General features: G+C 36.5%; 3 protein-coding genes across 8 annotated transcripts; 2 read left to right on the top strand and 1 right to left on the bottom strand.

Annotated features, from left to right (window-relative positions):
- Positions 1 to 326: 326 nt before the first annotated feature.
- On the bottom strand, positions 327 to 14,369 carry LOC121864814 (protein RER1-like). Of its 5 annotated transcripts, none has more exons than XM_042363984.1 (6): positions 14,244 to 14,369; positions 10,138 to 10,219; positions 6,822 to 7,026; positions 6,130 to 6,260; positions 4,444 to 4,527; positions 327 to 3,338 (listed from the first exon to the last, which is right to left on the bottom strand). In XM_042363984.1, exons 1-6 carry the CDS (start codon positions 14,342 to 14,344, stop codon positions 3,249 to 3,251), a joined length of 693 nt encoding a protein of 230 aa, XP_042219918.1. In that variant the 5' UTR covers positions 14,345 to 14,369; the 3' UTR covers positions 327 to 3,248. The 5 variants fall into 5 exon arrangements, with proteins under 5 accessions (XP_042219918.1, XP_042219920.1, XP_042219917.1 ...); XM_042363986.1 differs by lacking the exon at positions 14,244 to 14,369 and adding an exon at positions 14,081 to 14,103; XM_042363983.1 differs by lacking the exon at positions 14,244 to 14,369 and adding an exon at positions 13,883 to 14,016.
- Positions 14,370 to 14,536: 167 nt separating this feature from the next.
- Positions 14,537 to 24,905, top strand: LOC121864813 (tRNA pseudouridine synthase-like 1). 2 transcript variants are annotated; one of them, XM_042363981.1, is made up of 8 exons: positions 14,537 to 14,669; positions 16,082 to 16,184; positions 18,469 to 18,599; positions 19,190 to 19,316; positions 20,119 to 20,286; positions 23,282 to 23,411; positions 23,994 to 24,104; positions 24,363 to 24,905. In XM_042363981.1, exons 2-8 carry the CDS (start codon positions 16,138 to 16,140, stop codon positions 24,627 to 24,629), a joined length of 981 nt encoding a protein of 326 aa, XP_042219915.1. In that variant the 5' UTR covers positions 14,537 to 14,669; positions 16,082 to 16,137; the 3' UTR covers positions 24,630 to 24,905. The 2 variants fall into 2 exon arrangements, with proteins under 2 accessions (XP_042219915.1, XP_042219916.1); XM_042363982.1 differs by lacking the exon at positions 14,537 to 14,669 and having other exon boundaries at positions 15,717 to 16,184.
- A 70-nt stretch (positions 24,906 to 24,975) lies between these two features.
- On the top strand, positions 24,976 to 27,363 carry LOC121864816 (dual specificity protein phosphatase 19-like). Its single transcript, XM_042363988.1, has one exon. The coding sequence runs from the start codon at positions 24,976 to 24,978 to the stop codon at positions 25,585 to 25,587; it is 612 nt and encodes a 203-aa protein (XP_042219922.1). The 3' UTR covers positions 25,588 to 27,363.
- The last annotated feature ends 287 nt before the right edge of the window (positions 27,364 to 27,650 follow it).

Here is a 27,650-nt window from a genome sequence, read left to right on the forward strand (position 1 = left end):
ATAAAAATAACCATAAATTGTTTACCGTTGCTGTTGATGTGGTAGGCTAAGAAGCTGCAGCACAGTAGGTGTTTTGTCACTTTAACTTTAGCATTTGTGAAATGAATAAAAAAAAAATCAATCTTACCATACCACGTTACATGACCCTCAAAGACATGCAAGTCATTTGTAATACCGTTTTCTTAATCTTGTGGATGACTGAAATGAGATGTTGACCCCGACTGAGTACACAAAGTGATTGTACGTACAGCACTGTAAACACTTATAATAACCCGAAGCTTGGTAATCTAATGATATATCAATGGATTTTTGAGAGAAAAACCCAATCAAAATATTATTTAATCTATTTCATGACAAGACTGTACAAAGACATGATCCAAGTAAAAAGGTCTAGTCACATTCATTACACACCTATAATCTGGAATGACTCATTCACCCAATAACTTATATACAGAAACCACTGCACTGCACATCATCATTCTGACAACAAAATAATAACAGTACAGTATATAGTTCATACATCAAATAATTTGACAGAGAAATCTTTGGATAATGATGAAAATATCAGTACTGTATGAGAGTTGCCTGAATTTAGAGAAAACAAAAATATTCATATCTACTTATAATCATCATTAATGTTGAGAAGAAAATCACCATCTGCTTGTTTACAAATATAATGACCTTTAATTAGTAAGTTGTCTGCACTCACAACTATTGCTCCCAAGGCCAACTGCCACCTACAAAGTACATTTTTTTTAGTTCTAAAAAGAGCTAAAAGAAAACCACATAGCAAAGACAGTTTCTTCACAAATAAGAAATGTTCCCCAACATTACTGATAAAAAACAAAAAAAAAAAAAACATAGCAGCTGTAAAAATATTAATTACATAATATTTTTAACATGATTCAATATTTCTAATCAAGTGTCGCATTGCCCGTACACTGATACCAGTTTGGAGTTCCCTTACTGTACACCTGCTGTTCAAAGGACTAAGTATTGTCAGTACACCCAGAAGAATCTCTTAAGCCTACAATATTTTGTTGAAAAAGTTCTTCCATCAAATATAAAAAACATAAAAAAAATAAAAATGTCATTTAAGTTTTCCAACAACAAATAAAAGTATTGTACAGCACTAATATATAATATACAACTAGGAAAAAAAAAGAAAAGAAAAAAGTTAACTTATTTGAAAACATGCATGCACTTAATCAAGATAATAACCCAAGTCATTATACGCTAAGTTGGTGTTGAAGATCTTCGTGTTTTCTCGCTGTAACACAAAATAATTACAGTACAACTATTGATTTCTGTGTCACAAGATAAAAGAATGACAGGCATCATCCAGGTTTGAATGAGAGATGTATTGCACAACAATGTTTGATTAATTTACTGCCAAGGACTGTGATAAATTACTGTATACAATAATAATAATAAAGATTGCACCCGATGCTGTACTAAAAAAAAAGATTGGACAGTTGGATACAAATTAAGTTACTATTCTGTTGGCACTACTGTACATCCAAACATGAGAGTTCACACTGATACTCTCCAGTCAATCGGGTGTCAAGCTAAGTAATTCTCTACACGTTTCTTGTCCTCTATTGAACAATCGGTTATATAGATTTCCTTTAACTTTGAATTTTGAATATTCTGGATTTTTTTATTATTAGCACATGGGCCATTATAATCATCTATACTACTTGTACTGACCAAAATAATAATAAAAATAGTGCACCTTAAGAAGAAAAGAAAGAGATGAATCAAATGGCCATAAATGAAGTCAACCACAGTATTCCAACACCAGTGAACACAGTGATCAATTCCTCCCTATGTGATCATCTGACAGTTTCCTCAGAGACCTGTAGCAATATGATCAGATCTCCTCAATGTATTTTCAGCACTCTCAAACTTAAAATATCACTAGACAAAAAAAAGTATGACAATGGAAATAAATCGTTCACATAACCTAATATAATTTTTAGCATGTTAATTATCTGCAGGAACTTGACTAATCATAAAAAAATATAATGCAAGGATAAACTTGTCGACCTTTGCTGACAAGACACAGAGAGGTTCATTATGTACAATATATAAATAATAGAACAATATATATCCAAGGTATTCCATCCCCAAGTTAACAATCTTTAATAAAATACAAATAACCACATGTGAAATGCTAGGTATTATTTACTGTAATATCAACCACATGAGGAACATTTCAGCTGCAGAGGATGGTGGTTCAGGCAGAGTACCACCGTGAAGTGATGGGTGGCTAACTCCTTCCAATCTAACACAGGTCTCTTTATTTCTTCACTTATGACTCCTTTGACTTTATTCAAGTTACATGAGCTTGGGAATGAAGCTCAAGTGGAGGGATATGAACAGTTTGGATACAAAGGTCTACTGTATTATGTCCACTGCGATAGTATTGTGTCAGTCACATCAAGTTAGGACTGTTAATCATTCAAAAAATAAAGCTGAAATGAACCAAACATCCTGAATATTACTCCAGTTGACCTTTCTTATCCACAGTCTGGGTACTGTGTTAAGAGTTCTGTACTATTTGTAACAACCTTATTATATTTCACATGCAGTTTTTCTTTCAGGTTACAAATACTTCCTGATGATGAACACTTACTAGGTACAAAGCATAGTTTTCATATATTTCCTTCTCAGTTAATAAATGTGGTTTCATAAATCATTACCGTCTACTCCTCACAAGCTGACCACCGTAGCTACAAATTTATCCGGCTTCTTAACACTGAACGTGTGAATAGTTACCATAGACAATACTGGACTAAAGAATTTCTCATTGACTTGCCAGATACAGAGGGAAGATTACAGTATATTAGTGTATGTATGCATGTATGTACAAGTATCAATGTAATACTCAAGATTACAGAAACAAAATCAATATGGGAGACAACTGGAAGTACTGTAGAGGTGGTGTTCAGAAGGGGTTTTATCAGCAAGCAGCTATCTTGTCCTTCTCCCTGGGTAACGTAGAATTAGTTCCTTCCTAAGAATCAGCAGGTATCTTTGGTGGCAGCTCCTTCTGTCAATTACAGTGGCAATATGTCTGATGTAAATAACACATCACAAGGACTCCCAGCTTCACTGAGCAAGATTTTTTATTAATTTTTTTTTTACCAAGAAACACTCCACTTGTCTTTGTCTTGTTCAGTAGTTCACCAGTGGAAAATGGTTAAGTAGTAACTCTATTTGGGGATGGTAGTGGAGCTGCTGGGTCAGTGGGCAGCTGGTTTGACGTTTTCTTGATGAGCCTGATAACGTGGCTTGCCCAGGGAGAATGGTAAATACTTATACTTGATCATGTGCTGGAAGGAAAAAGATAATATAACGGTATTACATGAAGTAACTAAAAAGAAAGAAACTGGAAACTTTTTTAGTGATAAAAGTGCTTAGAAAGTCAATTTTGGGGGGCAATAAAATTGATGAGAAACCGATTTTTTCGGGGCTGATAAAAATTGAATGAGAGAGACAGAAGTGACTATCAGAGAATCGACGATGAAACAAGAAAAATTACAAAATGGAGTAATACATGTTCACCTCACAGTCAGTTAAAACAGCCATCTCAAGCTCACATAGTCAAACTGTGGAATGCTCTGCCTCCTTCTGTATTTTCATACTCATACAATCTGTCTCACTTTAAAAAAAATGGTTTTTCCTGCATCTTCGTGATGTAGATTAATATAAGCTTTTTCTTTTCTATTTTTAATTTATTTTTATTCTTATTTTTTCGCCTCCCAGGCCCCGATGTGGGTTGTTGACCTGTGACAGGGTGGGCTATTCCCCGTAAAAAAAGAAAAACGAAAGAAAAAAACGAAAAACAACAACTCTAGAGGCTCAAGACGCTCAAAAAACAATACGTATCTCTAACAATTGTCTAAATCACTCGAGTCCAACAGCTATAAACACCTTCACCAGAACTTCCCAAAATGTCCCAAATATTGTACTGTACCTATAACCTCCATGTGGTAAAAGCAATTAAAATCCCAATAAAAAAATAATAAAAATAAAAATAATAAAAACGGAAGAAGTAAAGAAGGAGGAGGAGGAGAATCCATCCTCCCACACAGACCCACATCACTGCCATATATGCCACATACAACACAGTACTGTACAGGTAACCACACCACACTGGGCCCACACAGCTTGCACCAACCACACAAACATTCTCAAAGCAAAAAAAGTTCACAAGTAAACTAAACACACAGCAACGTTCGCATAAATGACACTTTTTGGTCAACAGAAGGAAAAAGACTCGGTAATATTTCAAAAGTCTATCTGGACTACATAATAAGATGTCACACACACACACAGACACACACATATACATTCACAAGCAACACACACACTCTCTCTTTCTCTCATCCAAACATGTCATTCACAGTTTATAAATAAAAAGAAGTCAGTATTTACCCTTATCTGTCTCTTCATGGTGATGCAGAATAAGGTGATGAAGTACATGACGAGAATTGGCCAAAATACTGGGACGTTGAACAGCTGTGGAGAGATCAAACGTGAGCTTAGAGAAAGACAATTGTAATTTGGTACCATCTTACATAACTTTTTTTTTTTTTTAAGGGAATTAGCCAACTCGGGCACAGGTCAAACGACCCACAACGGAGCCTGGGGGGCGAAAAAAAAGAACGGAAAGAAATTGAAAATATAGAAAAAAAGGTTATACTGTATTAATCTACACCACGAAGATGCCGGAAAACCAGCTTTTTAAAGTGAGACAGATTGTAAGAGCATGGAAACACAGAAGAAGGCAAAGCATTCCACAGTTTGGCTGTGTGAGGAAAGAAGGAGGTACTATAACGGGTTATTCTCGTGTGACCGATATCCACAGAGAAATGGTGGGCACCGCGGGCAAGACGTGTGTTACGAACCCACGGCCTTACCGGCGGTACACAGGATGCCAAATCCCCTGAACATTGCCCGTTAAAGTACCTGTAAAAGAGAGAGAGTGAAGCAACATTGCGGCGAAGAGAAAGGGGAGAGAGATTGTCGACTAAAGGAGGAGAGTTAATAAGACGAAATGCCTTTGATTCCACCCTATCTAATAGTTAGACAGAAGAAGAGCCACCCCAGATATGAGAGCAGTACTCCAAGTTAGGACGAATGAATCCCTTATATACTTGGAGCAACTGCTCAGGAGTGAAGTAGCTGCGGCATCTGTACAGCATTCCCAACTTTCGGGAGGCAGCTTTAGTTATACTAAGGATGTGTGATTTCCAGGACATATTGGAGGAAATGGTGAGGCCTAACATATTTATTTCAGAATTTGGGGGGATGATAGCGTCCTGAAATGTAATTGGTGGGAGATCGTCTACTTTACAAAGTGTAATTGGTAAATATTGAGTTTTGTTACTATTGAACTTAACCAAGTTTGTATCTCCCCATTCAGAGATGCTGCACAGATCCGCGTTGATAGAAGTAATGATATCAGTTCTAGAAACAGATCTAGTTTGAGAGTTAGGAGGAAGGGGAAAATGTGAGGAAGAGTGAAGAGTAGAATCATCGGCGTAAGAATGGATAGAATTAGTTGTAGTGTGAAGTAAATCATTGATAAAAAGAAGAGAGTTGGTGAAAGAACAGAACCCTGTGGGACGCCACTATTGGTAGAGAAAGAGCGAGAAATCGATCCCTCGACAACAACTGCCATGGATCGATTCTCAAGGAAGCTAGAGATGAGAGAACAAAGTGGGGGAGAGAAACCAAAAGAGGGAAGTTTAGATAGCAAAGACTTGTGCCATACCCTGTCAAATGCTTTGGAGATGTCGAGGGCCACGACAAAAGTTTCCCCATAATCCCTAAGAGAGGATGACCAAAGATGGGTGCAATAGGAGAGCAGATCACCAGTAGATCTTGCCTGGCGAAAGCCATACTGGTGATCCGATAAAAGAGAAAGGCGTTCAAGGTGACGGAGAAAATGGGAGTTCAAGGTAGTTTCGAAAATCTTAGAGAGGGATGAAGTTAGGGCAATGGGGCGATAGTTAGAGGGATTAGAATGGTCACTCTTCTTTGGGATGGGCTGAACTGGATATAAATTAGAGAGAGTAATATTTCAAGTTAAAAAAACAACATGTGATGAACTTCTACCTGAAAGAAAGTGCAGAAGAAAGCAACTAGTGTAGACTTTGTTACACTGTACCAAAATTTGAACTCTGGTAGTCGTCGCATGAAGGGACGGAACTCTTCATTGACTTTCGTGGGTAGACTCGGTCCATCATCTGATAAAGATAATTATAATAATGGCAGTTCAATCTATTGTTGACAAAAATTATGTGCGGGGTAACTAAGAATACTGTACATGGTAAAATATACCAAGACTTAATTTAGCTCTGCAACATGCTACCTTTCAGCTGCAGCATTCATGAGAATGACAATGAAATTATTAAAATAATTGATAACAAAAAGTATTATATACTGTACAGCTGTATATATATATATATATATATATATATATATATATATATATATATATATATATATATATATATATATATATATATATATATATATATATATATATATATATATATATATATATATATATATATATATATATATATATATATATATATATATATATATATATATATATATATATATATAAATAATTAGTTTCATTCTTATAAATCCTTTTCCTGCTATGATGCAGTAAAGCAGGTCAGGAAGGCAGATGCATGCACACACACACTCATACACACATTTTCCTTCTTTCATTCTTAGTGGTGTAATATATATCATGTAATTACAGAATTATGCAGAATGCATCAACTAAAGCTTACCATCGTCTTGTGAAAATGCTGGGTCAATTTTTGGAGTGAGGAAAGCTAAAAAGAGATTGAGATGATAGATGCCGAGAGCATAGCAGACGATGTACCAGCCTTGCCTCAACATGATACGGAGCATGAAGCCGACGATCATCACAAGTGTAAACACCCACCGTGAAGCCGTGTGTGGGGTCCATTTGTCTAGGTAATGTTGGTATAACTGAAAGACAAAATAGCCACTTCAATTCATATATTATATAAACATTTTGGATACATTTAAACATCCATCTGCTCATTAAATAATCCTTCTTGATAAATTTATATATTTATCTGATATATGAATAAAACTTGTTGAAAAGATAAGTTACTAAAGAAGAACTCCAGACCACTTTTTACATATCAGTAGATTCTCCAGAAAGAAAGTGACATGCCTGGGTGGCTGGTGACATCTTCCTGGACATTACTTCTGAAGTAACCTGGATAAAGGACCTAAAGTGCTGCCTTGGGATGATTGGGTATTAATATGATACAACCCTCGTGATGTTTGAACCTGTGCATCCTATTCTAAATTTTTTGTATAATAGCATCTTTATCAAATTTTGCCAGTACCATACAGTAGTTTCAACTTCCTCTATTGACGTTAATAAAAATATTTATCCATGTAACATTGTTCTGGTCCTTATTTTGGTTAGGTATTTATATAATTACAATACTGTAATGTTACTTCATCTCTATTAAATATGTGGATCAAGGACCTTTATGTGAAGACTCCATACCCAACAGGACCCTGATGAAAGTAAGTATCTAAAGGCTTTCTTGGACTATCTTTCACTGATTCAACTGTTTGTATACCTACACTGTGTATTATACAGTACATCAGTGTAAACTTAAATGATGATTTTATTCAATATTTATTACACATCTCTTCTACCTCGTCTATGTCATCCTGTCGTCTTGGTTTATGGCTTTCACAATTTTCCACAAAACTGAGTCATCAAACATTATGTTCTACTGTAAAGCATAAATCTATTCACACAAGGAGAGAGCCTGGCACCTGCAGGAAGGTATCCTACAGTCAGGGTAACTCTTCATAAATGGTTGTTGCTGATATCCTGGCCTGTACCATCTAAGACTGAGGCTCTGTATAGCTACTGGTAGTTATAATTATGGTTATAAGCTTCTAGCAGTATATTTAGCAAGCCTTAAGTAAGAACAGCACAGTTAGTCAAGACAAAAGAACTAATACCACTAAAATATTTTTTTTTCTAGCTTGTATAAGGAATTGCTTCCTCCTTGAAATGCACCCACTCACTCCTGTCTCACCACCCACCTACAACTTCTTTATAGACAGGGCATTCACCTCACTCTCATCACAAAACTAATTAACATACTTTCATCTTTTGTATCCATGGTGTATGGTACCAGCTGAGCCCCATGAAAGTCACTTAGTTATGTTGCCCTTCAGAGGTCATGCTGTAATGTGTGTCTTCCAGTCCACCAGAGTATACAGTACTGTACTTACAACGTAAATATGGCGGGGAGTGAAAGGAACCTTTTTTTCTGGTTTCTCATATTGACTTGAGTAGAAGTTCTTACGCATGATTACAGTCTCGATCTTAAGGATGTGTTTCATTAAGATAAATACACAACTTTAACAATGTTTTTGTGAGCCAGAAGTCACATGTGTAAGCAACAGATTAACAAAAATTAAACAATAAATAAGGAACCCTCGGTTTGAAAAACGCAATTATTCTTAGTCGTAAAGCAATGCAATTCTTGTTCAACGTCATTTGTTATAAAGAAACACAACTTTAGTCAACATAAGCACCGTGAAATATTACATAACACTGTAGGTTAATAGTATACGTGCATTATGATAACACTGTTTACAAATTGGGAAAGCAAATGACTGCAATTGTTGCCAATACTGGAGTTCAGTCAGTACCCCACACAAGTACTGTAACAACTACCAGTGCACCCAAGCAAAGACCTTGTTATTGGGATTATCAAAACCTGAAGATAATGGTTCCGAGGCTTCAGTCGTCTCAGGCCCCTTGATATGATAATGTATATACTGTACATAACAACTCAGATTAGAGCCACAGTGGGTCAACTAATTGCCTTATGTAATATTTACCTTCAACAGATAAATATAGTGTCAAGAATCATGTATATATTTACACAAAGCATGAAGAACAAGACAAATATATTCCCTATCTTGCTAAACCTTCTACATCATCTTCTGAGAGGGCAAGTCTCTACTGCATCAAACTATTAGGAAACATGTTGTTAAGACTTTAATGTAGAACCTACAGGGAAATCCCTCGAACTGAAAATACCTCAGGACCAGATAATTCCTGCTGGAGTGGAAGATTCGTAATCTATCAACTTAACTGAACATGATGACCCTCATGGAAACCAAGTTGCACAGATGGATATGTATACAGTACAATATAATTAATACAGTGAATATATATTGTAAGAGTATTACAAGTCAGGAAATACACAAGCGCACATTCATTATAGATACAGTACATAGTGTATATGTCATTCACAAATATCTACTAAGGCATTAAGAAAATGTTAAATGTTATAAAGAAAAATATGACATCAGAGTTAAGAATGACATCAGAGTTAAGAACCTGATGTGCGAGACTGCATGGACAGCAGCTGTAAGGTACCGTAATTGCTGCTAACCCACGCAAGTGTGGTAACTGGTCATAAAATATTGATGATGATGAAGGTACAGTCAGAAGCAGTAATTGCCCCCCCCCGCCAGCCAGGGCCACAACAAGTGAAGGCCTGGCGACCAGACAAATCCTTCTCGGCCTTCACTGGCCGTGGCTCTGGCTAATGGGAGGGGGAGGGCAATTATGGCTTCTGTCCCAAAAAATAAAATAAATAAATAAATAAATAAAACAAATAAAAATAAAATAAATAAAAATTAAAAAACTTTCAAGCTATCTGTAGCAGAGATAACAAGATGGTCCTAATCTTACTAACGCCGACCAACTATACTTAAGGCACAACTGGTGTAGCTACCGGGACTTGTAAAGCTTATGTTGCTTTAGACATACACCAAACTGCTCCTTCATACACTACTTAAAAGTCCACTCCTACAATCACTAATATGGACTCTACACCAGTGATAAGATTTAAACAAGAGGACTTATCAGATCACAGGTCAAGATATGAAATAAAGGTCAGTATCCTGTAAACATTATATTATAAACATCTCCTTGGACCCCTGACTGCAATTTTTAAAGAATTTTTTGTAAAGGAAACATAACAACTGACTTCCATTCAAGTAAAAAATGGGAGAAATACAAACCCTGCAAATACTGGTGCTAAACCTCTGGATGAGACCCGGCTGTGAGAGTGAATCATTTGCTTCTAATACGTCTTGCATCATCCTGAAAAAATCACAAGATAGAAAAATTACTGAAGAGTAACAGTTCCTCTACCCTCTCAGTAACTGGGTGGCAGATTATGTGAATTTAACTGCATCTTAGCATAAAACTCTGAAAATCAACTGACAATTTTCCTTCATCAATACTTGTCACTGGTATCAGACCCCTAACCATTCTTGAGAACCACTGTACTGTACACTATTTTATTTACTGTATTGTATCTGTACCTCACAATCACTACCAGGACCCCCGTGAAGAAAAAATATAAATAAATAAATAAATAAAATAAAGAATCTGCTCAATCATTTTGAAAGCCACGAAGATCTTATAAGTGGGATAAAAATAAATAAAAAAATAAAAACTCCCTGACATGTACTGTAGAGGACATCTCATACTCTCTGTTCTTAACTGGGGTTGTGTTATACTGTATTTCAAAACAAATAATTACAAACCCTCCAAGTTGATAAATTTGGGGTAAACTTAATACAGTATTAACTTATATTCAAAATCCCTTATTTAGTCCTTTGCTATAGCTATAATATAAAGTTTATCTATTACACAATTTGACCTGCAATGGTCTTTGGCTTATACCGATGACATTCAATATATTGTAAGGTTAGTTTCACACAAAGGAAAGAATGTACAATCAAAGACAAAAGTCGTGTCGCGGTTTTGCCCTTAGATTAAATATAACTGGTGAAACATTATGAGAGCCCCACCACAAGGCACCAAAAGTTTAGCCCTGAGGCATATGTTATCACCAAATTCCACGACACGACTTTTGTCTTTCATTGTACACAACATTAAAATAATGATGTATCTGAGATTTTATCATTAAGATACAGTAATCAAACCTTTTGTAAGATTACAGCAAATAATTTCACAATTCAAAACTGTCCAGATGACCAAAATTTGAAATTCAGTAATATTAAATCTATATGATAAATTATATAACTCTTTCTTCAAATTATTATTGGCACTGCATAACTGAAGGACTTACCCTGGATTCCTATTACATGTCTATACTGAATATGACTGAACAGAGAGCCAGGCAACTGTGAATAACAATCACTGATGTGTGAGACAACAGACTTCAATCATTTATGAAAGATGATATGAACCTCACTGAATGTAACTTAATGATTTCAAGCTATTTGTTTTAAGTGTTACAGTAATTCAAAGTTACACTCAAATATATCAGCAATTATAAGCAATAACCATACATTTATATTTTTATACTGTACTGTACATAATTAACATGACTAAGTGTGTAAATTCAAATACCTGCATCATCAACCAACCACCTGATTATGAATAAAAACACTAAAATCATTAATCTCGGAAAGGTTCGCACCACAACTCAAGCTGAATACTGTTTATAAGGTTGTCTCTCTAGTTTCACATTCACCCAACTTTTCTTCTATACAATTTCTTAGAGAGAAACAGTTTTATGAGGAAAGTTAATTGTAGTGTTTCCTATATATAACTTCAAGAAAACTCTATTATACATGACAGGAAGACAATTATATTGAAGAAAAACAATTACAGGGTATCATAAATTAATTACCAGTCGCAAATTAACAGAACAGCTGAGTAAATTGATTGAAATATACTGTTTGTGTATATACAGAACTGTACAGCGGTTATTATGCGAGTGTTAAACAGTTGTTGGTTCAGGATCAAAACCAACTTTGACTTTTTGCACCCAACGACACTGTCTATTTAGAATCAGAAACTTACAGAAAATTTCCTATAGAAGTAAACTTGTCTTGCCTCAAAATAAAAACTGGGTGGAGCAATTCCAACTAATATAAAAAAACATTTATACTGTATTTATATATTTTTTTGTTACAAGGAAATACATTGTCACCCAAGGATGCCATGTCTGCATTTCATCTCTTAACAAACGTTTCTCAGTGACTTACTACAGGTGCTCCTCTTCTTACGAACGAGGTACGTTCCTGAGGCTTGTTTGTAAGTCCAACTTTACTCTTGTAGATACCAAACATATTGAAAAAAATGAAAAGATTATAGATATTTAGTACAGCTATACCCTTTAATACAGCCATAAGACCTGGCTCACTCTTCTCCTCTTAGGTAATGTTTGTTCTATCTGGAATTTTCTTCAAAATAATCCAGTCTCATCTACATTAAACACCTGTTCTGGCAGGTAACCCATCAGTGATGATGTTTGTATCTCTGAAAGTTTTTTAAGTTGAACGTTCTTAAGTAGAGGAGCACCTGTATATGTTTCCCAGTAACTTTTCTGTACCTTACCTTACCTAACCAAACCTACCAAACCTAACCTAAAATATTATTTCATCCTAGGATAGGTTTTGTTGGTTCATATTTTCTACGACATATATATTATGGCACTGCTGGGAGCTAGCGCATTGAGAAGGATTCATGTTTAGGAAAAGAAAAAAATTGCCAAAACAATATTCAGAAAAGAGCAATTCCTCAAACTGGCTTTGGATATTTTTGAGGTAAGAAACAAGTTTTCTTCTTTAGAAATTTGTGAAAAAGTTGCTGGTTATTGGAGGACAGTGTTTTAGAGTATTACCACATGTAACTTTTTACTTTATTTTAGAAACTTGAACCAATGTTTCTGGCTTCTCAACACTTAGCAGTAAAAACACTACACTTGTATATATGACATAACTCTACATAATAAATAAGTGTTTGGTTTCTAGGGAATTTTATTTCAAACATTTGATTTAATGCAGAGAATCTATACCCAGGGGTGGAGCAGGAAGTACATTAATAGTATTTAGGTAATGACACATAAGCTGTAGCCTTGGTGCTTTGGATCAAAGATTTGTTAGTGGCCATAATGAGCTTAATAACCAAAATAAGTTATTCTTATGTTTTTATGGTGATTTGAAAGAAGAGAACCTTTATTTTTATCGCTGATGTATATTTATGGAGATACGACAATTATTTGCAGAAAGTGGACAGGGTTTTGAAGATGAGGGTAAATATGTTAATAAAACACTAAATGAAACACCAATCATACCTTTGAAAACTGATCTAACTTTTCCTTAAAAAATTCCTACCCTAATACAAAAAGAGCTCAACTTATTAAACTCAAAATAAAGGTCACATTCGGTGCTACTATAGCGTGCGGTCTACAAGATATTTAGGTTAAGTTAGGTTAGGTTAGATTAAGTCAGGTTAGGTTAAGCTAAAGATATCTTTGTAGACCGTACGCTATAGTAGCGCTGAATATTCTTTCAAATCACCATGAAAACATAAGAAAATGTACAGTACGTATTTTGGTTATTAAATTATCACTGTATTTGGTTACTAAGGAATCTTTACCATTAATAGTAATAACATCACTAAACTATGAATTATTTTTAGCATGAATAAATCACTGTGACATAAACTTAAGTATGATGAAACACTATGATTTGTTCCTGTTAACATCATAATGCATAATGAGATCTCAAAATAAACATATTTACACAATTTTTTCCAAAACATTTTAACAATCCAAACTAAACCACTCAATTCTGTTATAACTATACATATTCTTTTAATTATATCTGAAATATTCCTAAAATAAGCAGAACAAAGCCTAATATGTAGGGTGTGTCACTGGCCAACACCTTACAGTGGATACACCTGCCAGTTTATGCTAGTTTTACTTACTGATTTACTTACTTAGAGTGAACCTTAATAAACCAAGAGGGTGTGTGATAAAGACCAACTGTTGTAATAATGGTGACTTGTGTAACTGAGAGATGACGAAATATTGCTCGAGATGATGTCAACTTCAACATATTAATAAGATGTGAATATTTCTGGATAAAAAGTCCCAGATTTTACAAGACGGTAACAATATAGATCAATGGTCCTTACAATAAACTTCTTCACTGGTAATAGAAATATGAGTTATGTCAGGCATCAACTTGACAGGTTCAGTGTGTCATTCAGCTCCCTCACCCCAGCCTCTCCTCCTCTACCTCACATACTACACTCTACTCAATGATCATCTCAGTAATACAGTGGCCATATTGCTCACCTTGCCTCTGCTATATTAAACGTCAGTAAAGTATAAAATTTTTGTCCCTGGTCGTCGAAGCACACCGGAAAATACGTGTCTCTAATGTTACTAAATGCCATATGTCTCACAAACACAAACAATATTAATCACTTCATTCCTTTATATCACCTTATTCATGTAGGTATTAGAACATATTTTATTTAAAGGATATTTAATTTTTGTAAATGTTGTTGGTTATTACTTATATCTGAGGTAAAATAAATAGATCAAGATAAATGTAGACTTGGCACTTGTGTATGACGTCATATCCGTGTGTCATGGCGGGATCAGCTGAGCGCGTCGTCTGCTGTGCCCACATGAGACCCACGCTGACCACACCTGACCCACGCTCACCACACCTGACCCACGCCTAGCTCACGACCTGGTCAACTTAAATAGTCAATGGTACAGACAATTTATCCCGGGACACGTGACACCAGGACAATGTTGTGGCTGAGCATGTCCTGGTGCTGTAGTGTCAAGACGAGTATGGAGGCTTCACACAACTGTTTTAGAGCATCAGCAGGTCCAACTGTTTTAGAGCATCAGCAGGTCCAACTGTTTTAGAGCATCAGCAGGTCCAACTGTTTTAGAGCATCAGCAGGTCCAACTGTTTTAGAGCATCATCAGGTCCAACTGTTTTAGAGCATCATCAGGTCCAACTGTTTTAGAGCATCAGCAGGTCCAACTGTTTTAGAGCATCAGCAGGTCCAACTGTTTTAGAGCATCAGCAGGTCCAACTGTTTTAGAGCATCAGCAGGTCCAACTGTTTTAGACATCAGCAGGTCCAACTGTTTTAGAGCATCAGCAGGTCCAACTGTTTTAGAGCATCATCAGGTCCAACTGTTTTAGAGCATCATCAGGTCCAACTGTTTTAGAGCATCAGCAGGTCCAACTGTTTTAGAGCATCAGCAGGTCCAACTGTTTTAGAGCATCAGCAGGTCCAACTGTTTTAGAGCATCAGCAGGTCCAACTGTTTTAGAGCATCAGCAGGTCCAACTGTTTTAGAGCATCAGCAGGTCCAACTGTTTTAGAGCATCAGCAGGTCCAACTGTTTTAGAGCATCAGCAGGTCCAACTGTTTTAGAGCATCAGCAGGTCCAACTGTTTTAGAGCATCAGCAGGTCCAACTGTTTTAGAGCATCAGCAGGTCCAACTGTTTTAGAGCATCAGCAGGTCCAACTGTTTTAGAGCATCAGCAGGTCCAACTGTTTTAGAGCATCAGCAGGTCCAACTGTGATGAGTAACACAGCTCACCACATGTAATAGTGACATACACTAAACACTACAGTACTGTTAACACATTGGAAGTAAACTGTTTTGAGAGTTTTATCCTCAGTGAATATATATAAATACCCTATATATATATATATATATATATATATATATATATATATATATATATATATATATATATATATACATACACACACACAGTATATATGCACGTACGAATTATTGAGGATTCAGTCTTCCTTTTAGGAATGTTAATTTGAACTTTAATATGACTGTTGGAAAGTTTTGTTGCAAAAGTTTAATTTATGAATTGGTTAACTTAAACTTAATGTGTTAATTTTTCAGATATCAGTACAGTACAGTGTTACATTATATTGTAAGAAAAACTTGGCAGATAAAATATCTTTTATCAGAGGATCAGTTGACTTAATTTTTAAGAACAGTACAGTACAGTGTAAGGTGTAACCTGGATACTGTTGTGTAGTGACAGAAGTATCGGTGTTAGCTCTGTTGCTAAGTCTAATTTACATATTAAGAGTACTAACAAGCAATCAGTCATATTGTTTTGTCGTTTTGGGTCAGTGTGTTCAAGGTGTGGGCTTGCTGGTGATGCTTTGAACCACCGAGGTGACCAGAAGATGAGGAGGTATCTCCTCTACATTGGATATTCTGGCACAAGACTTCGGTTAGTATATTAAGTTTATTTTGCCCATTGTTGTGGAGACTACTGTAGTGAGCAGGACAGGTTGTGCTGTATTGTTACTAGATGGTACAGTATTATTTTAGAACACTGTTTAGAGACATTTTTCATAGTTCTCCACTTTACAAGTTGTAATTCTCAATTGTTCTGACATCAACATGAAGTATGCAGTTTTTTTTTCATTTTTTCTTTGTCAAACCATTAAAGTTGTTTGACAAACATTGATCTTTTCCAGTTCATGATTTTGGACACCCAGAGGATTGACCTGCATGGAAAGCCGGTCTAGGAAGATATAAAAAATTACACGTGAAAGACATTACAGTATTTAGAATTCTGTATGTAAACCTTGAGTACTGCATAGCAACACTTGTTTATACAGTACATATTTTTGCTGCAGTTGTTGATGTTTTACAAAAGTCTTGTTTCTCTTCCTGTGAAATACTGCTCTTACAGTTTGGGAGATCCCAACCCTCAGTAACCCATCATAACTAAACCAAACCTAAATTTAGGTGATTTCTCTTAAATCCTACTCACAGTTATGGGCTCTTCTTTCTTTCTCTTGTGTTGTATACTGCACTGTTTCTCTTTTATCTCCCTTTGCTTCCATAGTACTGGAGTGTACTGATGAATTGCACTCACTTGATCCACACCCATTTGATCCTAGATACTGTACTGCACTCAATTTGGGACTTCATTGCATGTCACCATTTCTGTATTCACCTAACCTCATGTGAACATTTCCTCCGTTTCTTTAAATTTATGCTCTTCATGACAGCAGAACTGCTGCCCACATTTTATCTCAGCAAGTGTAAACGGTCCGACTAATTACCCAAATGTACCCAAATGTAGCAAAATGTAGCCGCAATGAAGTCAAATAATGGTCGTACAAGCGTAAATCGGGCTGTGAATCACTTCTCGATTATTATTTGGTGTCATAAAGTCACAAAAAATTGGTAAACTTAATTTAATCTGAGTTGTGTTGTGTTAGGTTAGGTTAGATTAGATTAGGTTAGGTTTGGTTTGGTTTGGTTAGGTTAGGTTAGGTACATGCACTTGATCTATTAACTCAGATTAAATTAAGTTTACCAATTTTTTGTGACTTCGTGACACCAAATACTAGTCGAGGTTAGGTTAGGTTAGGTTCGGTACATGCACTCGATCTGTTAACTCAAATTAAATTACGTTTTCCAATTTTTTTTTACTTTGTGACACCAAATACTAGTCGAGAAGTGATTGGTAACCCGATTTATTCATGTAGGACCATTATTTGAGTTCATTGCGGCTACATTTGGGTGCATTTGGGTAATTAGTCGGACCCAGTGTAAAGGCTACCAGTTACTGTATAAGGCATTTTGGATTAATGTCAGGGTTAGTGTTTACTCAGTGCTGTCAGAGATAAAAGTTCAAAGAATGAATGAAATATTGGTTATTACTGATGACAAAGATTATCATTTTATAATATCATAATAAGAAAGCCATGCCTTAATAGTAGACGCACCATATACCATGATAGGTGTTGGACAAAGTTACATATAACTAACTGTGGGGAAGAAGAAACATGTAGAGAGGTGGTGGTGGGTAATGTGACACCTGTTGACTAGAAGGCTCCACCATGAATCTGGTATGAAGATATGGTACAGGCAGACTCTAACTGCTAGCTTTTGCATCTGTCTTTGTTACTAAAGGAAACTGACTTCTAAGAGTGGATAAAATAGGGGGGGGGGGAATGTTAAGTGGAAAACTGGGAGGATGTGTGTTGGAGGATTAAGAAGACATTAATACTTCAACAATATAGTACTGTACAATGGAAGAGCTGTAAGAAGTAATGACAGTGTAAGATGTATTATTACTTGTTTTTGTTAAATCTGTCTTCTGTGGAACATTTGGTAATAGGACACACACAAATGAAACTAAAACAAAATTATTAAAGGAAATTAAAATTTTTAGTTTAAGGTTTTATTAGTTGTAGATAATACAATACATATACAGTACAGTATTAGGTTTACAAAGCAGTGTACTGTATACTAAAGAAGAGAGTGTTGTCATTGTTGCGAGGCTAATTTCATGTGGCAGACATACACCATTACTTTGTGTCCAGGTTACCAGTTGTATCTTACCTTTTATTTTAATAGACATAAAAATTTCCACATCCATCTTTGAATATATATAATGTTAAGTTGTATTATCACTCTTTTTTTTCATACATGTTATTAATGATTAAAAAATATTTTGTATAGAATCTGTGTTGATATTTCTGGTTTCACTGTAGGGGTATCCAGAAACAAGCAGATAAAGTAGAGAGGTCGTTGAAAAGTGTTCATGGCCTGGTGGAGGAGGGGTTGTATCGCCTCCGTCCAGCCAACACCCCTGCCCTCTGCTTCTCTAGTCGTACTGATAAAGGTAAGACCAGGGAGGAACACATGTAACTTTCTCTCCACATTATACTCTTTGCCATTTGTTGACTTACTAGAGGATCAGATGGTGTTTTCTTTTGGTAAGTACATGTATTGTACTGATTGGGCTTGTACAGGCTCTTGAAGCTACTGTACCCTCAAGTCAGGGACCAGTGTTTCATGTTAATGGTATTTCAGAATGCAAGGTATAAACACTTGTTATTTCAAGCTATTTCATTTTTGAATATATTTGACAAGTATTTTCTAGTTACAGTGCAGCTGTTAATTTGTATGGCTGCCATTGTGCTTAAACTTTTCTTTACATTGTTCATTTTCCTGAAAATTATTAGAATTGTACATGATAACAAAGTGTTGGGTGCCTTCCAAAAAGTGCCCCCTGTGCAGAGGTGGCTCGAAGTACAGTATGCCAGGACAGTTCAAATGTTCCTCAAGCATCTCTGTCTTATAATGGTGTATAAGAATACATTTAAAAAATCATTATCTTTTTATATGTGTTGCTTAATAAACTGGGCACTTTATAATACGGTATAGTATTTTATTTGTGTTCACCAGTATCTTATGATAACTTATTTGCAGGTGTTCATGCAGTGTGTAATACAGCACATGTAGATTTGTCCAGACGCACTGAAGGGACATTTTATGATCCTTATGTAATCACACAGCAACTCAATCGCTACTTCAAAAAGACTGTGACAGATATTAGGTAAGTCTTACCCTTTGTTAGTGGCATGTGAAGATAAACACTCAGTCGACACTGGGTAATATGATTTATTTCTCGCATGAGTTATTCTTGAGATCTGTAAACCTTTACATGGTGCAATAATTGTGTTTGGCAGCAGCTCAGTGATCAAAGGAGGTGGATTTCTACACAAATTTCATGTTGTGGAAGTTGTATCATTGAACAAACTTATCTCATCGTCCTGCAGTTACATTAAGAGGAGTGTTAGTGGATGGTTCATAATCTTATTCACAAATAATGCTGCATAGGTGTCACTTTTCTCTTGTATGATTGATGCACTATATGTTGTTTGTTTCTGAATTTGGTCTTCAGTTCACAGTTAATTTTTTTTTATCTTTAAAGTACTGTAAATATTACATTTAGGCATTCTTTTTATTCTGTCACCTCCAGTAGATGTAGCACAAGCACTGAACTGTGGTAGCCTCTGCTACCACATCCTCACACTATGAAGTAGCTCAATAGTTATGGGCTTTTAACCCTCTCCTCTGGGTTAACACGTACTAAAGAGACAAATAGCCAGAGGTCTAACCTGTAGAAAGTAATTAGTCATCCAGGCACCTGAGATATTTCAACTTCCAGGCTTTTTTATATGGAATAAAACATGGTATGTCTCAACACAGTTATTTGCCATGTCTCTCTGTTCTCTGGGTATGACTTGTTTATTGTGAGCTTTTCGATTTTTTAGATTATGATTAACAAGTTGTATAATTAAAAATTAGTGGTAATATTTTATCCACTTTACAATTCTTTTAATGTTTATTTTCAGAGTCCACAAAACAGTTGTAGTTCCTCCCACTTTCCACGCCCGCTTTGATGCTGATGGCCGAAGGTATCTTTATCGTCTTGGTGTGGCCCCAACTGATGCTGCCAAGTCCCGGTTTGACGTTGAGGCTTTTCTGCCCACAGCTGAAATTAACAACATTTATGTAGTGAGGTAAATTATTTGTAACCTTCTTCACTGTAACGGGAGAAAGGGCAAGACAACATGTCTTATTTACAGCCAAAAATAATCACACAATGTAACATTTTCCAAAATTGATAATGAAAACACCCTAATCCTTTCTTTCTCTCATGCAAGATGGGCTGTAAATTTTTGTTCACATAAGAGCTCAATACATCATCTGGACACATGTTACAACAGAACATCTTAACCTTTTTTTAAAAGATCTTGGCATAAGAGTCTCGGCCGTGACATGGTGCATCCCAGAGTGGTAAGGAAGTTGTGCGACGAGCTTGCCGAGCCCCTGAAGATCCTGTTCTGTAAATACCTGGATGAGCAAAAGGTCCCCAGTGATTGGAAAATGGCTCATGTGAATCCTATCTTTGAGAAGGGCGATTGTCACTCCACAAACTACTATAGACCGGTGAGCCTGACCAGCATAATATGTAAAGTACTTGAGAGCATTATAAGAGATGCCATGATGGAACAACTACTACGAAACAACCTTGTAAAGGATTGCCAACACAGTTTTATGCTAGGGGCGCTCCTGCTTAACACAATTACTCAAGGACTGGATATTTGAACCCAAATTCTGGAACAGGGTTGTAATATTGACAATATATACCTAGATTTTGCCAAGGCTTTCGACAGTGTACCCCATGAAAGGCTGAAAATTAAACTGGAAGGGTACGGGATTCGGGGAAATGTCCTAGCGTGGATAGAAGACTTTCTACATGACCGCAAGCAGTGTCAGGTGATTATTGGCACGAAATCATCATGTGTTCCCGTCACAAGCAGGGTACCACAGGGCAGTGTAGTGGGCCCGCTGTTGTTTGCTTGCTTCATAAATGTTTGCGAATGACGCCAAGTTATTTCGGGAAATTAAGAACAAAGCGGTCTGTGAAGAGCTGCAGAAGGATCTCCGTGAGCTTCAAGAATGGTCGAAGAAATGGCTGCAAAGACTCAATGTCACAAAGTGTAAGAGGCTGTACCTGGGACTTACCAACGGTAAGGAGGCGTATCATACGTCCCAACGGGAAGATACTGCATTAATTGAGACAATGTGTAAAGGACCTTGGTGTGTATGTTGACAATGAGCTGACGTTCTCAGGCCATTGCGTTAAGAAGGCAACTAAATTATTAGGTCTTATAAGAAGGTCGTTCAGATATCTAGACAGTCCGTCCATCATAACGATCTTTAAGAGTGAAGTGCTTCCTCATCTGGAGTACTGTCACCCCGTCTGGTCCCCGAGATATGCTAGGGACTGTCAGTTGATTAAAAATGTCCAAAGGAGGGCCACCAGACTGGTGCCTGCACTACGGCACCTTAGCTACCCTGAGAGATTAGCACCCTTGAAATTGCCTAGCTTAAACTACAGACGGGCAAGGGGTGACGTAATTGAGGTGTATAAGCATCTCAGGGGGCACTACACAGTCGAGTGTCCTTACTTGGAGCTGGTGGATGCTCGCCCCACAAGGGGTCACAACTCAAGGTTGAAGAAGCCTCAGGCCCAGAAAACTGTGAGGGGTAACTTTTTCGGAGTGAGAGTTGTGAACTCTTGGAACAATCTGCCAGAGAGTGTTGTAACGGCACTGAGTGTGAGCTCTTTCGAGACCAGACTTAACCAACACAGAAGCAGGTTCAGGTACATTCAGGAGCCAGTGCATGCCCAGTACTTGCCAACAGTGTATAACAGAGACGGAACTGATCACCCAAGCGGCTAACGACCCAATTAGTGGTGAAGAGGATAAAAGTATCTTTAACAAATACAGTACAGCAAATTATTTGTGTTTTTCGTATTCTTTTACTTTATTCTATTTTTGAAGATTAAGTTAGGGCTTATAAGGCCAGTGTCGAGAAGTACCATAATATCTGGTGAATGACTGTGGTGTGTCCAGTGAAGAATGAGACTGCAATACTGTACTGTTTGACTGAAAGGACCTTTTGACAGATAGCTTTTGACACAGTAAGAGAAGTATTATTGAGTGGTCTTGAGTGTATGGAGATAGTGTGTGTTTGAGTGAGTACATTACATGGGGGTTATTGTCTTCAGCCCAGGAGATTCTCAGTTGACTCGGCTTGAATGGGTGTCTAACTTTGATTGGGTAATTGATAGTGGTTAGGTGCTGCATTGTCTACATTGCCTCATAGTACAGTGGGGCTTATTATTCACTGTGTTGTATCCTCACTGTCCCTTTTGGATCCAAGAGGACTATGGGATCCCACTTTCATGTTTGGAGGTGCTGTACAGATAACACCAAACAAATAAACGAGATGAGCATGAGAATTTGTGGGGGAATGGGATGACTAAAGATAAATTTGAAGGGTGGTGAGTCAAGGGTTTAATATACAGGTACTTGTCACCCAGATATTAGTTAAGAAAAAATGTCCTGGTATGAAGTTGTGAAATAGTATGGACTTTTATATTCTCTGACCTTATCTATCTTATCTACCAGTTTTATTTACTCCCATTGTTATCTCTTCTTAATGACATTTTCCCATTTTCATTTCTATTGGAACATTTATTTTGTACCGTGTTTTAAGAAAAAGTCACTTTGTTGTCTTCGTCTTCCTGGAGGATCAGGTAAGCTTCTTGCATATTTATGAAGAGCGGTTGTTGCTGTAGAATAGTCTCCTCTAGAATGTGAGCCACACTGTAGTACATCTCATTTGAAACTTTATAATGGTTCTACAACAGATACAGGGAACTGTTTAATAATTAGTCTGTGTCTGTTGGTTCAGGACTTTCTTCATCATCTGGTCTGCTTATGAGCTCTCTTTACTATTGGTTTTACTTGATTAATGCAGTCTGGCTCATATTCAATCAACTACTTAATAAGGTGAATGTTGGTGAAAACTATATTCATCAGTATGGAAAAAATCACACAACTTCATTCTTTCCTAAATTAATATTTTTATTTTTGCCATGCATTGAAAATTTCCAAGACCTGTAATTAATATTTCAGTATTTTCACATGTTACTGGCAGGCCTCCCTTTGATACTGAGCGTGTACAGTCTGCTTGTCGTATGCTGGAGGGGGTGCATGACTTTGCCACCTTTGGGGCTGCTCTTCCTAAGAACAGCAAACCAAGGGAAACAACACGTATTATTCACAAGGTAAAGATGTGTTGAGAACAGTGTTGGTTTGTGTTACTTCACTGTACAGTACATTGATCATCTACCTTGTATACATGTAGAAGAATCACTTATCACTATTGGACCAAGGTTAATGCTTGACAAGTTTAATAAACAATTGGTCTAGAATTCAAGGAGTGATAAGCACTGTAGTTAATTGTTATCTGCTCATCAGAATAAATATGAGGAAAACATGTCTCTTATCTCTGGAAAGGACACATCTGTTTACTTTGAAAATGGCATTGAAGGATGGATGCCTTTTCTGCCATGATCTATGCCTTATTAGGTGATACAGGTAAAACAACAGCAACTTTGGTTCCATTTCATATTTTCATCTTTGCACATAACTTCGTATGTTCTCAAAATTTTCTGGACACCTGTTAAAGGAATTTCATTTAAGGTACTATAGTCTTTAGATACTGTATGCCATTCAGTGTGGATAACCTCCCCCTTATCCATTTTCAGGCACAGCTGTCATTAGCTATTGTAGATGAGATTTCTTTATTTTGTTTTTATTTAAAGTACTGCACCAGTACAGTATACTGTGTATTTTTCACACTTCAGATATCACTTACACCAGGACGACCTCTGCTAGAGCCACAATTTGACCCAAGTGCATCACACCTCCAGTTCTGGGACATCATTGTTGAGGGCAAGTCTTTCTTGTACAAACAGGTCAGTCCTGGGTAATAATTGGCTTGTTGTATAGTATAGTGAAAACATTTCTGCACTTCTTAGTGATTGGTTAGTACCTTACGTAGGAGGCCAACCCTGACTACAGTGATATGATGTATTTACAGAGACAAACCCCACTTTCTCTTGAATAAATGAGAGCATTCTATTAGTTTTTCATGAATGCCATAGGAAGCCAAAGCTTAACCATGTCCATATATATTATTAAGTTTGCTGACGAGAGGTTATATAATACATCAGGTACGCAGGACTGTTGCTGTGTTAGTGGCAGTGGCTCAGGGACGCATATCCTTGGATGACGTGAGGTACCTGCTTGACAATCCCAGTCCACAAAATTGGAACTCACGTGCTCAAACTGCACCTCCTTGTGGTCTCTTCCTTCTGAATGTTGGGTATCCTGAACATGTCTTGTGTGTGGACAGTTTACACGCTGTTGGTGATGATGATGGTGATGAAAAAATGAAAACACACCAGGATGAAAACAGTTGTGAAAATGATGTAAGATAGAAAGGGATCTGAATAAGATTACTGCACTGTGAGCTCTGGAAACATGTAAATATATTCAGTCCTCGATGAAATATGTGTACTTAATGAAAAATGTGTTTCATACATAATGAATAAATTAATTGTACAAGTAGAAAGAAGTTTTTAATGAAAGGATATTGTCATTGTGTTATACCAAAGAAAAAACACCAAACGGTGAAACAACTTACAGGAGTTATGAAGTTTCTTTACATGTGAGAATTGTGTATATATTCCATTTAATAAAATCACTACTCTATATCTCTTTGTAATAAAGCAAAATATTATTACTATCTTTTTTGTGAACTGTAATTTGTAAAAGCAAAAAAAAATGTCAAGTTTAGCACAACAATTGGCCAGCAAAAAGGGAGCATTGCGACACACTCAGACACAGGTGACTACTCCTGATGGGCAGTCTAAGATTGAGGAACTGTGTGCCGATGGATCTCGTAAAGTGTTGACTCTGCCTTCCACCAGCCTTGGCTTTGTGGTGGACACTAAACCTGATCTCCGTTACTGCCACGTCCTCAACAGAGTCATCTTAGGGTCACAAGATGTTGCTCATGACCTCGACATTCTAACCAATAATAAAATCACCCACATACTAAATGTTGCCACTGGTATAATTAATCTCTTTGAAGGCTGGTTTACCTACAAGACTAAAGAGGTCTATGATGTGCCAGGCTGCCGAATAATTGATATCTTTGATGAGTGTTGTGACTACATCCACACTGCAGTTGTTTCTGGTGGATGTGTCCTGATTCACTGCAATGCTGGTGTGTCACGCTCGGCCTCAATTGTAATAGCTTATTTAATGAGGCACTATGGGATGAGCTTTGATGAAGCTTTTAAGTTTGTGAAATCCAAAAGGTCATTTATAAGGCCAAATGCTGGCTTTATTGACCAGTTGAAAGAATATGAAACAAAACTGGGCGTGTTGTAGTAAGTAATTTTTTGGTCAATGATTATTTGTATTTTTCAGGATTTTGCATAAATTTGTAAATGAGGAACTAACTGTAGAAATTAAATCTGGAAATAAATGCTCTTTGGTGCTCTTGTGCCTCATAGATACAGTATATGATGATTATATTCAATTAAAACTTCTCTGTATAATAGGCAAATGCTTTGACCTTCAGTTAACAAAATAACTCCGTATTTATCTACATTTCTCCATCACATTTAATCAAATACAACAAGTGCTCGCTTTAGGTCATGTTTCGTTCTTGTAAACCACAATGTTAATGGAATAAATTTTTCCCATAAGAACTAGATAAAATATGCTAGTTCTGTTCCCCAGCCTCCTTTTGCCCTATAAAATACATTACATATATACAGTATATATAAATTCAATGGAATTTTTATAGGAAATATATATTATCCAAAAAAATAAACAAACTAAATGTTTAATTAATAAGATAAAACAGCAATTTTGTATTGTACTCACCGATGGCCCTTAATCTTGTCTTTGTTGGTCCAGATACTGTGCACTGTTGTGGAGTTTAGGCCAAATACTACACCAATGTCCACAGCACGTTCACCTCTATCAAAATGGTTTAAAACACTTGCATTACTTGGACACTGGAAGCTAGCTTAAGAAGGAGTGGGAAGAAGACGCTTGGGGATGCCTATGATGTGAGAGAGAGTGTAGCGCAGTAAGATGCGAGAGGCCTTATTCTGTGTGCCATACAAAGTATTCCGTGCTGGGTGACAATGTTAGTGATGTTATAATGACTTGGGGTGGTCGGTAAAACACGTTGTTGGAATCATGGGTATTTAAAGAGTAGCAACATAATGAAAATGTTGTCTGGAACAATGTTAAGTGAGGACTTACTGTAAATGGTGCTGACTTTTTCAGCTATCATACTTTGTTTAGACCTTGTCAATATAATTGTTAGTTATTTTCTCCAGTTACAGTATTTGGTGAAATTGTTTTTTGATTTCTTGAGCTTGCAAATTGTGCTTTATTCTTCATGTGTAAATTTTGAAGAAATTCTCAATATACCCAGGTCAGTTTTAAAATGGAGGTGTTTCCACCATGTGTGTGTAACTATAAAATATAGGTAATTGATATGGTTGATATGAGAGGTTCTCGAGACAGCAGTTTAATCAAATTCATAGATCTGAAGGAAGTCACTGTTGTTTGAATTTTTCCATTTATCTAAAGCTTACAGTTTTCCTGTCATTCTCATTGCTTATAGAGTCAGCATGATGTATGTACACATAGATGTAATAAGAAAAAATATGTGAAGAAAGTCTCAAGTTCACCTTAACTTGACAACATTGGATGACATCTCTTGATTTTGAAATCCTGAAATTACAGTCCAATACAATACAGTACAGTACTGTATTATGAATGGTAAAAACCAGCACTATCAGAAAAAGATTTTTACTTGTCCGACAATGGAAATTACACCATTTTGAATGTTCTGTCATAAGAATAGTGAGAGCAGCAACCTTAACATTGAAAACCCCCCCGATGTGATTCAGTATTTCTTTTGTCATTCTAGCAAGGCTTTTCCCACCATGATGCAGGGTGGCGAGAAACAAACACAGTCTTCCTTCCTGTCATTCAATCATGTTTAACTTTTGTGTCGTTCCCACAAACCACATATCATGCTCTCCCATCATAACATGTATGGCTACTCTCTGGTTCAGAATATTTCTTATGCATACCAACGGATCGTGTCATCTTACAACTCAATATAGAACTTAACAATCACCAGTAGATTATTAATACCAGTTGTGGCTGATGTGGTAACAAAAAGTAAAGCAGTAGAAGTAACAACTAAATTATAGCACTGTACTGCAGTAGTAATTTGGTTGATACTTACTGTAACGTGAACTGAATTCAGAAAATTAGTTGGGTTGATAATGACAACATGAGAGGATTGGGAGGATGGCAATTACAGTAAGTCGCAAAACTGTGTGCAAAAGATATACAGTACAGTACAGTATAGTATGTAATCCAAAGACTTAACTCTACCGAAAAGAGCAACTGTAGCAAAA

Source organism: Homarus americanus, unplaced genomic scaffold, assembly GCF_018991925.1.
Source record: "Homarus americanus isolate GMGI-L3 unplaced genomic scaffold, GMGI_Hamer_2.0 scaffold46273, whole genome shotgun sequence".
Lineage (NCBI taxonomy): Eukaryota > Metazoa > Arthropoda > Malacostraca > Decapoda > Nephropidae > Homarus > Homarus americanus.